The sequence below is a fragment of the Pelodiscus sinensis genome, chromosome 2 (assembly GCF_049634645.1).
Source record: "Pelodiscus sinensis isolate JC-2024 chromosome 2, ASM4963464v1, whole genome shotgun sequence".
In the NCBI taxonomy this organism is placed as follows: domain Eukaryota; kingdom Metazoa; phylum Chordata; order Testudines; family Trionychidae; genus Pelodiscus; species Pelodiscus sinensis.
Window position 1 is genome coordinate 117,070,225 of NC_134712.1, and position 15,092 is coordinate 117,085,316.

The window sequence follows — 15,092 nt, forward strand, 5'->3', positions numbered from 1 at the left end:
GTCATATTGCTGCTGCATTATTCACAATGATTTACAAAGCACGGTTTGCCATTTGCATTGTGTGATTGGCTACCCATGTCACATGGCATTATTTCTGTTCCCATTGAATGACTGACATCTAGGGTACATCTAGACTATAGGGTTTTGTCGACAGAAGTTTTGTCAACAGATTCTGTCAACAAAACTTCTGTCGACAAAGCACGTCTAGACTACATCAAGCCATAGACAAAACTATTTGCTTTGTCGACAGAGAGCGTCCAGACTGCAGGGTGCTCTGTCGACAGAAGAAAGTACCCGGAACTGCTTTGCCAGGTCACAGGGGCAGCATGTACTTACTTGTTCTGCTGCCTGCACATTGCAGAGACGCCCCCGCCCCAACTAGCCATTGCTCTGCTGCTGCAGCTGCCTAGAGGGATAGCAAAGGTTCTACAGTGCCTGTTTGGAGTGCCCTGCTTCCTGGCACAGCACAGCAGTGTGTGGGGTTTTTTTTTTTTGAAGGTTTTTCCTAACCTTTGTTTACCATGGAGCGAGAGATTCCCCTGGCCAGACGCTGGCCCCACTCCACGGTGCTTCAAATGCTGCTGCAACTGCATGAGACTATCATGCTGTTAATGCCTGGTCCGGAACCTGAGCCCAGACTGGAGCTCCTCCTTCAGGATGCAGCAGCACTGTTCCTGCCTCCAAACTTTTTCCCGGACAGGCAATGTTGGAGGATGGAAACAAGTACGGACTGGTGGGACTGGCTCGTAATGGAGCAGTGGGATGATCAGGCTTGGCTCCAAAACGTCAGGATGCAGAAGTCCACCTTCCTGGAGCTTTGCAACTGGCTTGCCCCCACGCTGCAACGACAGGACACCCACCTGCGCCCTGCCATCCCGCTGGAGAAGAGGGTAGCTATTGCCCTCTGGAAGCTGGCCACTCCTGATAGCTACCGGTCAGTGGGACAGCAGTTTGGTGTGGGGAGATCTACTGTAGGTGCTGTGTTGATGGAGGTAAGTCCCTTGGGGACAGGGGGAGGGCAGTCCGTAAGGGGACTGTAACCAAAAAAGGGTGGGTGGGGGGCAATGGAGGGGAGGTGGTGGAGAGCTCCTGTGTCTTACACCATGATACTACTGGGAGCAATCACTGGGGGGGGAGGGTTCTGGATTCTTGGGGGGCGGATGGTCGCCAAAGGACTTGGGCAACCCCTCTGACTTCATAATCTGTGTGTGTTTGTATGTGTCTATTTTTGCAGGTGGTGAGGGCCATCAACTCACAGCTGCTGAATCGGATTGTCCGCCTCGGAGACCTAGACACGATCATGGCTGGTTTTGCAGGACTGGGATTCCCAAACTGCGGAGGAGTGCTCGATGGAACGCACATTCCCATCCGTGCACCACCCCATTAAGCCGCCCTGTATATCAACAGAAAAGGGTACTTTTCCATTGTGCTGCAGGCCCTGGTTGACCACCGTGGACTATTTACGGATCTGTGTGTGGGATGGTCGGGCCGGGCACATGATGCTCGGATCTTCCGCAATTCACACCTGTACGAAAGGCTGCAGACAGGAACCTTCTTCCCCCAGCGAACCTCTGCTATTGGGGACGTAGAGATGCCGGTCTGCATTGTGGCCGATGCGGCGTACCCCCTCATGCCCTGGCTTATGAAGCCATACACAGGGCATCTGACCCCGAGCAAAGAAGTGTTTAATGCGCACCTGACACGCGCCCGTTTACAGGTGGAATGCGCATTTGGCCGGTTGAAGGGAAGGTTTAGGTGTCTGCTAACTCGCCTTGACATGGGGGAACACAATATCCCAGAGGTGGTGGCAGCATGTTGCATCCTCCACAACCTGGTGGAGAGCAAAGGGGAGGCCTTCCTCCCAGGTTGGGGGCCAATGGCTGAAGTGGAGGGCAGGCGGTTTGTGCAGCCTCAGACAGCTGCTGTTCGCCAAACCCATCAGGCGGGGGTTCGCATCTGGGAGGCTCTACGTGAGCGCTTCTCAGCTGGAGCCCTATGACTTCCCAAGGTATCCCCAATGGGGTCTGTGGGCCTTCCCCCCCCATCCCAAAACCTTCCCTCCCACAATCCATCCCTGCATCAGCTTCTGAACAGTTAAGGCGCACACACCATGTTAAACTTGAAAAATATGTTTATCAAGGAGTAACGTTAGAATTTAGATCTGTTATAAAAAATAGAATTGTGTAACAACTGTGAAAAATAAACTTTTTTTTTAACTATTAACTTGTGTTTATAACTGTGGTAGGAGGGGGGATTTCAACCTGGAGTGAGGGAGGGATGGAGGGGGGATTTCCAACATGGAGTGAGGGAGGGAGGGAGAGAGGGCAGACACCTTAAGGGTAATGGCGGCCTTGCCTGGGCCGCAAGGCTTTGCCACCCCTTGTCCGTGGACCCTGCCGTCCTTGGGCTCGAGTTGGGGCTGACAATGACTCTGCTCTAGCAGGGGGGGAGGGGCAGGGCTGGAGGGGTGGCAGGGGCTGAGGGAGAGGAAGGGGTGGCAGAGGCTGAGGGAGAAGAAGGGGGGTCAGAGGGGGCTGAGGGGAAGGACGGGGGGTCAGAGGGGGCTGGAGCTGGATGGGCAGGAGGAGTCCCCAGGGGAGAGGACCTGGCACAGCCAGGGACTCCCGGACGGTGGCACACATACTGCTCCACTCTGGGAGGAAGTCCTGCAGCAGGCGAGTATGCCACCGAGCCTCCTCCCTCGCTCTTTCAGCCATGGTCTCTTGCATTTTGGCCATGGTCCCCTCCATTTTCTCCATGGCCTCCACATGCCTCCTCAGGAGGTCGTTGTAGGTCCTCCAATGCCTGCGGGTGTTGTGGGACAGGGTGGGTGGTGGCACAGGAGTTGCTCGGCAGACAGCAGCAGTAGGTCCAGCTGTGGAGAAGAAGAGGGAGAACCGATCAGTGTTAGCAATTCACACACAAGTCCATACAACAAGGGATGGGAATGTTGTTACTGGTAGGCCACGTCTGGCCTTGCCAGCTGCCTTGGCTGCAAAGGGGACCCGTTGTGGCTAGGACAATGTCCACCTCCACCCCCTAGATCCTCCCGCCCTCCACTGTGGCCATCCAGGCCAGATCAGTGTGCAGCCACAGTAGGACAGGGGCCTGCTGCACCTTGGGTCTCCCATGCCCCCCACCCACATACCCACCACCTGCCCGCCTGCTTGTACATGCACAGAGAGATGCAAGCTGTCCAGGAGGGAGGACCAAGATGTGAACACTGCTCTGCATCCTCTCTGCTCCCACCTCCCCTGTGCTGTGTCTGTGACCCTGCCTACACTCACCTGAAGTTCCTTCTCCAGCGTCGGAGGGTGCCTGCGAGGCTTCCTGCGTCTCTGGGACAGGCTGCAGAGTCAGGGTCAGGATGTCCTCCGTCTGATCCTCCTCCTCCTCCTCCTCCTCCTCCTCCACATCTTCCATGGGGACCTCCTGCCGGCTCTGCTGCACTGGTGTGTGCAACCCTGTCTTCACGAGCACTGGTGCAGACATAGGTTCCTGGCCTCCCAGGATGCGGTCCAGTTCTTGATAGTAGGTGCAGTGCACTGGGGCTGCACCTGAAGCCGAGCTCTGCTCTCGGGCCTTCATGTATCCCTGGCGAAGTTCCTTCACTTTGGCCCGGACCTGTTGGAGTATCCTTGGGTGGTGCCTTTTATCAGCCAGCCCCTGAGCCATGTGGCCATAGATGCTGGCGTTCCTGCGCCGGGTGTGCCGGGCCTGGACTGCTTCCTCCTCCCCCCACAGTTCAAGCAGGGTCAGGACCTCTGTCCCTGACCAGGCTGGGGCTCTCTTTTTGTCGCCTATGGGCACCATGGCTGGCTCCCTCAAAGGTTCTTGGGGGCTTCGTGGCGCTGGAGCTGCACGCATGGCCACGTGCAGGTGACGCTGGGAGAGCTCTGGGCTGACAGGCTCTCACAGTGGCCAGCTTCCTGTCACAATGCCTGCCAGGGATGTCTGTGCCTTTAAAACATGGCTACAGACAGGACCAAGAAGAGGTTTTTCCTGAAGAAGGACTGTCCAGCAGGGGGCTTGCTTGGAGGACTTTTTCTGTCGACAAAAGAAACCCCCGCGTCCAGACTGCCCTTTTTGTCGACAGAACTCTGTCAACAAAGACGTTATGCCTCGTAAAATGAGGTTTACCAGCGTCGACAAAACTGCTGAGTTCTGTCGACGTTATGTCAACAGAACTCAGCGGTAGTGTAGACGCTGGTATAGTTTTGTCGACAAAAGTCCACTTTGTCGACAAAACCCTGTAGTCTAGACACACCCCTACATAGAGCTGTGGGAATAACAGATTTTACAGTTCACTGATAATTCTGAAGACAATACTAATAAAATACTACTTTGGAGCAAACCAAAAACAAGTTTTGGGGGAAATTTTAGTGAATTAAAGTTTAACCCTTTAATTTCGAGTTGAGAAAAACATTTAATTTAACTCAAAACAAGTATTTAATTTCTTTGTTTATCATTATATCAAATGCCTGGCTTTTATTTGTATGGATGTTCATGAATGTTATTTGCAGTATTTTCTTAGCACTAGTAGTGCACAGCTGGTATCATTTTAATCTTCAGTATGAATTATCCTTTCAAAATGATAAGACTTTGGGGCTTATCATGGTGAAAAGTAACTGAGCTTTGGGTTCTGCTGTAGTTATAATAGTTCCTGAATATAGAAAAAAGTTTAACCGGCAGGTAACGTATTGTACATTTTTTTAATGCTCTGACCAGTTCTCTTTCCTCTAAAACTATGATAGAAGAAAGAAGAGCTCATCTCTGACTCTCATTGTCTGATGTTTCCCTTTGGTATCATGTCAGGTATAACATGTTAGGTATCCATAAACAAAAATAAAATAACCAAACCAAAATAAACATTTGTTTTAACATATTTTGAAGCTGAAGGATGTGTATCATTATGCTGAAGTTATAAAGAATGCCTAAAAATTAACTGAAACAAAAAATTGGAAGTCAATTACATACTATTGAATTTTCCTCCAGTAATGGTTTTATGTGATTTCTCCCCCATTCTGCCTATTTGGAATGGGATATCCTTTTCCTATCTTTCCCCACAAGTTATCTACACTGCAAATAGTGCCTCAAAACCTGTGTCAACGCATCTCAGAACCTGGGGCTAGAGTCAGGCTTGTGATAGATCACTTAAATAGCCGTGTACACATTCCCACTCAGGCTCTGAAACAAAAACACACATGGAACTAAAAACATGTGGAAACTGGATCCCACTGGAACTGCAAGCAATTCTGAATAGGAAGATCTCCGTATCCATAGCCATTTACTTCATTAGGTTTCATTGAAGGTTTAAGGATTTGCCTGCATAGAGAAGTTTGCTGCATGGGGCCTTAGTCATCAACAAGCACTTTCTACTTGTAGTTGTGCTCCACAAACCTGCAACATGGACTAATTGAATAATTCCAGGGGAGTACATTGAAAAATGATAGTAGTTACCCACATTAATATTCATCTTAATGACAACTCAGTGCATATGACTGGGACCAGGAAGTTTTTTTCCCATGCTTTAGAAGTAATGGCTTATGTCAAACCTATTCTTTCATGGGATTTTGGATAATATTGGACATGTTTGCCTGAAGGTTACCCAGTTCTTATGGGGCATCTCTTTTCTGAACTTGAACAGCTTTTGAAGTCATCTGTGCTATCCTTGTTTAGATAAGCAGTTGCATTTTGGGCTGTCTTTAATGGCAACCCTAATTCTAAAGTTTCCTAAACTGGTTTTACACTGGTGTAACTTTGTTGACTTCAGTAGAACTATAGGCAGTCCCCGGGTTACGTACAAGATAGGGACTGTAGGTTTGTTCTTAAGTTGAATTTGTATATAAGTCGGAACTGGCGTCCAGATTCAGCCGCTGTTGAAACTGACCAGTGGCTGACTACAGGAAGCCCGAGGCAGAGCTGCTGTGCCCCCGGCTTCCTGGAATCAGCCGCTGATCAGTTTCAACAGCGGCTGAATCTGGACGCCTGGGACAGAGCAGCTGGGGCACTGCTGGGTAGGTCCCCACAGCACCGCACCTCGGTGCTGCGGGGACCAACCCGGCAGCACCCCAGCTGCTCTACCCTGGGTGTTCCCAAGTCAGCTGCTGCTGAAACTGATCAGCGGCTGACTACAGGAAGCCCGAGGCAGAGCTGGTCTGCCTCGGGCTTCCTGTAGTCAGCCGCTGGTCAGTTTCAGCAGCGGCTGACTTGGGGACACCTGGGGTAGAGCAGCTGGGGTGCTGCCGGGTTGGTCCAGTAGTGCCAAGGAGCGGCGCTGCGGGACCAACCCAGCAGCGCCCCAGCTGCTCTACCCTAGGTGTCGGTGAGAAAAGCCTGGTCTGCTGGGAGGAAGGGGGCGCACTAGCTGTGCCTGCCCCCCCCCCCCAGCAGACCAGGGAGACACGGAGCAAAGCTGCGGAGGATGTGGGCGGCGGGGCCGTGGCACCTCTCGGCGGTCCTGCCGCCCGCATCTCCCTGGTCTGCTGGAGGGGGGGCGCAGCTAGTACGCCCCCCCCCCCCCAGCAGACCAGGCTTTTCTCACCGCCCGCATCCTCCGCGGCTTTGCTCCGCGTCTCCCTGGTCTGCTGCGGGGCCTCCCCCCAGCAGACCAGGGACACACGGAGCAGCTTTTCTTGCCGCGGAGGACACGGGCGGCGGGACTGGAGCGCGTCTGTGCGGTCCCGCCACCCACGTCCTCCACTGCGAGAAAAGCTCCGTTTGTATGTAGGGATCCGACATAAGTTTGATCCACGTAACTCGGGGACTGCCTGTACTTCTGATTTGGAGAGGTGAGCAGGGGGGCCTAACAGACTTGTTGGGCCCCAGGGCAAGGTGGGGGGCTGGCTTTATGCTCCCATAAGGGGCAGGGTCTCAGATGAAAGGGCCAGGAGGCAGCCAGTCCTCAGTGCTGCATGGAGTTTGCAGCATCACATCTTCCCCAGGCAGGTCTCAGAGCTCCCCGGAGCATGCCGTGCAGTGCTCTAGTGGTTACTTAAAGGATCTGGAGCCTCAGCTGCCACCAGTGCCATAGCAGCAGCAAGCAGGAATCTTTGGACACTTTTGAATCACTGGGTCCCAGGGAAGCTGTCCTCTTTCCCCCCACTTCCATTGGTCGGCAGGCCTGGAGGTGAGAGATCAGAATCAGGCTCACATTACTGATATTGTCAATAGCCTAAAACAACAATAAGGCTATGTTTACACAGCAGTGTTATTTCGCATATAACTGATGTTATTCCAAAATAACATAGTGTGCATCTACACAGCAAGCCCGTTATTTTGAATAAATTCTAAATAAAGGGCTTCTTACTCCGATTCCTGTAACCCTCATTGTATGAGGAGGAAGGGAAGTCTGGGGAAGAGTGCTCTATTTCAAAATAACTGCCGTGTTGACAGTGCCAAAAGTTGAAAGAAGCTATTTCAACTTAAGCTACACATTTAGCATAGCTCAAGTTGCATAGCTTATTTCGAGTTTACCCCTGCTGTGTAGACGTGCCCTAACTGACCGATCAGGAACACTTTAAAGTAATCAAATCAGAAGCCAAAATAGTAGTTACTTGTCTTCTAATTTATTGGCACCTGCACATGACCAAGAGGAAGGACCAAAAACTCTGGCAGTTGCCAACTATTCATTTGCTTCAATATCTTTAATTGGCAAAGGGTTAATAACTGGTATAAGGGTCCAGTTACTATAATATCTTTCATGTTTGGGTTGATTTTCCAGCTCTAGTCAGAGGGCTTTTTATACAGATTTCTGGAAACTTTTCACCATTGTAGATTGATTTCCTCTGAAATTGAGATCATGACTGTTTCATGAAGAATTAAGTAATTAATAGAATTAGCTGAAACTGCAATTTACAGCTAGAATATAAAAGCACTAGCTCTTGGGTCAGTAATGTTCTCTGAACATGGAGTGGACTGAATCAACAGAGTACCAGGAAAATATTAAGACTAGAAATGTATAACTGTACAAAAAAGAGATTAAGCAAAAAAAGAATATATATATAGCATGTTTCTTTCTGGTGATCTAATTTAGCAAGGAGGGATGAGAATGAAGGTCTGTTAATAGTCATGCCTGCTAGCATGGTTAAAACATGTAAGGTGAGATTTTCAAAACTAAGAAATATGAAAAACCAATTCTCATTAATTTATGAAGCAGCTTTGCAAATCTTAGTTGTAGTATTCAACCACTGTGACTGGGTAAGGAAGCCATCTTTTGGTATACTCATACTGCATATACCCAGACAATAAGTAATCACAGTATCACAATCATAAGCAATAATTTGTTTTTCTTGCCACATTAGAAGGATTGTTGTTTAAGATACTAGAAAAAAACCTCAGCAAGGAAACATAAGCCATTCCTATCACCTCCTCAGAAGGCACAAATACTAGACAGCCCAGAGACATAGTTAAAGGCATACTTGAGCTGTGCTAATCAAATGCATAACATCATAATTGGCATATATTACTATTTTCCTCCAATTGTTTCTTTTCTTGGTATTTGTCAGATGGCCTGGCATCTCTATCAAAACATCACTTTACTATACTTGTTTTAATCTGATGTTAAAAGCCATCAGGCTACTTTATAGGCAGGCGTGCAAAAAGCATGGGTTTTATAGGTCATTAGTTTCAATAGGGCACATTCCTAATTTTCCTGTGTCTTAAGATGTATGATGTGGATAGCAGGAGTTTTTGGCATGAATACCCTCATTCATGTAAAGCAGTAAGATTGCTCATGCGTGCAGTTGATATACTGCTCTCACCTTTTCTCCAGACTGGTGGTAGCTATTATATCTGCTTGTTAACAATTCCTTTGTGTATACACTATTAACAAATTATCTGGCATTAATTGGGTCCCCAACTCAATTAATTTTTGTTTTTCTCCAATTAAATCATTACTCTGGGGTGGGGTTCAATATGCAGACTTCCACAGGAGAAAGGATGATCCCCACCCATTCTTACCACAGCAGCTTGGGGCCAGGTGAGAAGCACCTCTCTATGGCCACTGTAGCTCCAGCAGGCATAGCTGGGAGAAGGGTGCATATTCCCTGGCTGGGGTGGGTCCAGATTCAGCTGCTCCCTGCGCTCCCCTGTTGGATTGAGGAATGGAACAAACTGCATTTTTGCCTCACTCCCTGATGAAGGGGAATAGCCAGCAATGTTTCTGGATAAATTGGGGAAATGCCCCCCCCCCCAAAGGGATACATCAGGGGCAGGGGGAGAGATTCAACTTCCCCCTCCCTGTACAACCAAACCCTTACCTTGCTTTAAGTTAGGATAAAAGGAAGCTATATATTGAATATGGTGGCCCTAGCTCTTTCCATTCAGGAGTTCTTGAACAAACAGATGGACGAACTGACAAATGGTTTCAACTATATAGTAGATCTAGGTGAAATGGCCGTCTGTGGTTGTGTTCCTGTGCGTGTACAACCCAGAAGGAAGATGAGGATGGGATTGGGAATGAATGTCAAAAGGTTCTTTTCCCCACTGACAGTCTGATCATACAAAAACCCAGTCCAATAAAATGTCATTTTTCTTTTGAAAGGCACAGCTCATGAGGGACTCATTGCTTTTCTGTTGGCTTTTTTTGCATCTATGAAATATAAATATAGACTGAGTTAGCATATAATTCTGTTAGCTCCATTATTAAACTTGGCATACCTTCCCAGGCAAGCACTAGAGCTTTTCTTCAGATTACTGTGAAACATGGTTGACCATCTTTGCTTCCTGACTAACGGGAGGTTCTGCTGGAGATGAGCTTTGATTAGACATAGTCTGATTTCATTTTTTCTGTTGTTGGCTTTGCCTGCATTATTAACCAGCACTGCTACTAGCTTCTACTCTCTCTGCTATTTCAGCAGGGAACTGATAGGTTTTGGATTACAGCCAGCGGGCAAGGAGAGAAAGGATACATTAAAGGTGTTCTTTTCTTAAGCTGTTCAGGTGGAAAAGGAGAGTTCAAAGCTGGGACCTTCCAAAAGAAAAAAGAAAGCTATACCAATATTTTCAAACATCCTCTCATTTAGGTGCATATGGTTTTGGATGCCCTATTTGAGGTCCTGAATTGTAAGGTACTGACTACCCCTAACTTTTATTGATTTCATCATTATGTGCTGTTTCTTAAAATAAAGTTCTACTGTAGGACCTGAATTTTTGTTCTTCTCACATGGGAGTGGATTCTGGTCTCAGTGGCTATGTCTACGCTTTAAAGTTTTTGTGGAAGAGAGTAGTCTAGTGACGGACTCATCAGCATAAGTCGCAACATCATTAGCATATTTTCTGCCAATGCTTTTTGCACAAAGTTTTTTTTTTGCAAAACGCACTGTAGCCGCTTCCATTTTGCACAAAAACCCCTTGCGCAAAAAGCATCGGCAGAAAATATGCTAATGATATTGCGTCTCATGCTAATGAGTCCATCATTAGCATGCTCCCTGCCTCAAGAACTTGTCGTGTAGACAAAGCCAGTAAGATAGTTTAAATCTAGCATAACTCTTTTAAGACAATGAAATTACCACCAAATTAAATTGCGATCAGAGTTTGTGATCAAAGTGTTTAATTGAGTTCAGAGCTCTTGGCTGATCATTAGGCACAGTTTCAAAGTCTTGTAAAATAAGGTCTGAGGCATTATCAGATTTCAGGGAGGGCTGCCAATGCTAGGAGGATATATTCCCAGAGGTTGCATCACATGGAATTAGCAATCCTACCTGGTGGTATTGAGTTGACAGGTCAAAGCCACTAACTCTAGAAATGCTTTTGTATATGTGAATTTAGTAATGCAGCACCTGATCCAGGGACCCTCTGGCAGCAGACTTGTTGTGTTCTCCTTTAATGCTCATGCTCCCTGGGCCACTTCCCCAGGACCCTTGCATCTTCATGGCCCTTGTATCAAGGCCGCAGCCTGACAGGTATCAGGCCAGAGCCTCTTGCTCTAAGAACATAAGAACAGTCATACTGGGTCAGACCAAAGGTCCATCTAGCCCAGTATCCTGTCTTCTGACAGTGGCCAATACCAGGTGCCCCAGTGGGAATGAACAGAACAGGTCATCATCAAGTGATCTCTCCCCATCATCCATTCCCAGCCTCTGAAAAATAGAGACAAAGGATACCGTTCCTACCCATCCTGGCTGGTAGCCTTGAATAGACTATAAAATACCATTAATGTAACTACAGTAAAAACAATGAATAGTCCTGTGGCACCTCAGAGATTAACAAAAATATATATAGTATTATGAGCTTTCGTGGGCAAAACCCACTTCTTCAGATGAGCTAGAGTTAGATATGTGATAAAAAAAACTATTCAAAAGTCTTAGATTAAATCTTGCAAAGTACTACATATGCTTATGTAGCTAATATATTTTTAAATGATCTACTGTTCTTTCAACCCAATTACTGTTTTAATTTTTTTTGTTTAAAAAAATACTTTCATCTGAAGCTACAGAAAAAGCTCATCTAATGTTTGCAAAATATATGCTCCAGAAATAAATAGATGAATGAATTAGGTAGCAATTGTGATGTTTGGGACAGAGCGTCAGCAGATGTAAATCCGTACAGCTCTATAAGCACCACTGGTTCTACACAGAAGCTGAGAGTCTGGTCCAGAAAGTGAAAAAGGCAATCCCATATGTAAATAAGTATTTGCCTCCTGTATTCTTGAACACCGCCCCATTATCTTATCGTTCATTCACAGACTGTGGAATCTCACATAATCAGAAAGAGTTTCTGGAAGCTGTTTGGCAAGCAGATATGGAAATTACTAACTCAGCTTGGTAAGAAAAAGGGCAAACACAAACACTGATCTTGCTCTGTTCTCCCGCCCCCTCCTCTCTTCCTTGGACACTGCAGATTTATTGCCTTACAGTACTCACAGATGATGTTTTCATAGTCACTAATGAGGTCCCAGCAGTTTTTAACAATAACAGGACATTACTGCTTTTGAGATATATTATGTGTTTCCCCCCACCTTTCTCCATTTTGGTTGAATACGCAGAAGTGTGTTAGCATAAAAAAACCCTTTTTGTATTATGATGATAGATTGCCCAGTCACCTAATAAGAATAACTGCTAAACTGGAACTTTTGAATCGTTAATTTGTATACAACTTTTAAAATACTCTTTTAATGTGCTGTACATGGCTTCGTACATAAAAATGCCAGACAACTCTTTGTTTCTACACACACAAAGGCAACAGAGCAGGGATCACATTTAAAATGTGCCGCTTTCTCATTCGCCCCTCTATCCCAAGATCTTGGCTCTTACCAGTAATTCTAGGTTCCCATGCACAAAGCACCCACAGAACATTCACTGATAATAGTTAAAAGTAATTCTCTTCCAAGGCCTAGCTCTTTCCTGCTCATTCAGTAACACTGATTGTTTACGCCCTGAGTAGTTGGCCATCTGCTACTGTGGGATTACAACACAGTAATATTTAGGATGTGTTAGATGGGAAGGCACCTCTGTTCCTCTCTCTGCAGCACCCAACCTGGGAACGGGGTAGGGTGAGGAGACCCTGGAGCTGCTGCTCCCCCCTTTTCTATCAGGGGGAGGAGGACTCCACGGCAGCCCTGCCCTCAGGCCCACGAAAGGGAGAGTGAAGAGCCAGCCGCAGGAAGAGCAGAGATGAGGCTGAACTCATGTCAGGACTGGGGTGCCAAAATAACTTTGGAGCAAGAGACAGGCAGATGTAGGAGTGAGCTCCTATCATCGGAGCCCAAATCACTTTACCCAATACATTTGGGAGAGTGAGGAACTCTGATTGCCTCACACATACTAAGAGTGAAGGGGCAGCTTCAAATATCAAAAAAGACAGCTCACAATATCACTTTTGGTTTTTAAATCTCATTTTTGGACCTCTCTCATGATCTTTTGGGGTCTGACTCATGATCTATTTTCTCCCTTCTGAGGAACAGCACCGAGGAGGCAACGGGGTCATAAATATAATTTTAAACCACACACAAAATGTCTCTGTTTTCTCACTCTAAACACTTAATGCACCTTGGAATTGAATCATCTTCTACTGATGTATTCCCCGGTGTTAGAGGGCATTCATAACACCAATTGCAGCCAACCATGACAGGCCAAAAATTGAACAGTGCTGAGTAGGGCATTCAATGCATCGCTGGGGCAGCCCTCCCTGCCCCCACAGGTTAAGGCTACCTCCCTCCATCTGAACCTGTCGGAGAAGTCAGGAACGTATATAACATCTGCTGTCCTCAAAGGCAAATTCTTCATTTGGGTAGGAGACAGCAATGTGCAGGTCCCTGTTCAGGCAGAGATTAACAGAACCCACATCTGCACCACATTCTGGAGCGGAGGATAACTAATACCCCTATTCCTCAGATGCTGAAATTGAGACAGAAAAAATATGGCCCAGTATTCAAACATGGGTGCCTAAAGCAAAGCACTTAAATACGTTTCCTGATAGTGAAAGGTTCTGAGCACTTACAGCTCCCATTGACTTCAGTGGAAGTTAGCAGTCCTCTAATCATCTGACCACTAATTTAAGTGTCTAAAGCTAGATTTAGAAACGTAACTTTAAGCAACCAAGACTGAAGACGTTGGCTGTGCGATGCTATTATCTCCCTGGCAACCTTTTCTTAGAAGGGAGACTGTACTGTAGGAGATGTGTGGCTGTTGGCTCATAGTGTTAGTTCTTGGCTTTTTAGGATATTTCTCTGCAGTTATCAACACATCTACCTTCTACTATAAAAGCACTAAATCAGTGTCATCTGGAAAACTTTATGCATACATAAAAGATACAAAGTGAAATCTTTTGTCAGCCATTCAGAATTCCTTCCTGACTATATCCAATTTATAAGAAAAAGCAAGAATAACTCAAATCAGTTTGAAAAACTTCATATGGACTGAAAAATTACAATTTTGGACAAAAACAGTCTATAAATCCCATAAATACCAGGGTAATACGATAAAAATATCTGTGGATCATTTGAAATTCCAGACATTTTACTACTAGTGTATTTCTGGGAGGGGGCTTTCTTTCCCCAGATGATTCAATATGTGCTGTTACCTAAAATAAAAATCAGCTTTATACAAAGCTGCTGAAAGCTTTATGTGGTTTTAAAACACACCACACCTAAACTCAGTGGGACATGGTTTCCTTGGTATAAGAGATATTGCAGAGAGTTCCAAATTCTTCAGTTGCCCAGTGTCTATTTAATGGATTAACAATGTTAACAAATGATCTCTTATTTCTGGCTCCCTCTAGTGAAATACAATATGCGCAAAAGCATGCTAGATGTTCCAGTTTAGAAACCCTGCCTTCTTTCATGGAACGTGTTCATGCACACAAACACATACACACACTCACCTCTCCACCGTTTGCTCCCACCAGTCCACTTTCCAAAACCTGGAAATAAAACAGATACAGCACTAATTATATTCCATGTTCTGCTCATATTTTTACTTTTCATTTAGATGAGTTCTGACAGCTGTAGAACAGAACAAAAATTAATTGCGATGTCAGGATACCTTCCAAGAGCAAATAATTTCCTTAAGGATTGTAACTCATGTCATAATGACATTAATTTAATCATTCATTTTTTTCTTATTTTCTGTTGTCAAGTGCATCTGGTGACCCACCATTTCATTCTTATTTCATGGGGATCATTTTAAACATGATTTTTTTAAAATCTGGCCTCCTTCCATCAGACTGATTACTGTAACTAGTCACCCTTACTTCGGTCTGAAAGGATAGGGTGGATGATTTTCTCTTCCTCCCCTCAGTTAGCTAGGCTGCGTGGATAACTCTGCTGTGAAAAGGGGGGAAAATTGTTCTCAAAGCCAGTGGTTGGAAAGAAACTCAAATATTTGCATGATTCATGTGTCAGATGAAGATGCACAGAAACAAACTGCTGAAAACTTTTGATGGAAGTTTGAGGCACGGTCTCAGGAGCAAATGTTATTTTATAATGAAAAATATCATGTGTTTCTACGCACACAGAGAACAATCATACTTTCGGCTTAAATTACTTATAAAGAAAAAGCAACAAAATGTGAAAGAAAAAAAGGAATGGCCCCTGAGACAGTGCTCTGTGTGTGTAATATGCTGCATTGACTCTTCCTGCCAAAATCACAACT

At 46.0% G+C, this 15,092-nt stretch overlaps 1 protein-coding gene across 1 annotated transcript; it reads right to left on the reverse strand.

Annotated features, from left to right (window-relative positions):
* Positions 1-987: 987 nt before the first annotated feature.
* Positions 988-4,141, reverse strand: LOC142827188 (uncharacterized). Its single transcript, XM_075921352.1, has 2 exons — positions 3,288-4,141; positions 988-2,875 (listed from the first exon to the last, which is right to left on the reverse strand). The coding sequence occupies exons 1-2, from the start codon at positions 3,865-3,867 to the stop codon at positions 2,334-2,336; spliced, it is 1,122 nt and encodes a 373-aa protein (XP_075777467.1). The 5' UTR covers positions 3,868-4,141; the 3' UTR covers positions 988-2,333.
* Positions 4,142-15,092: the final 10,951 nt, after the last annotated feature.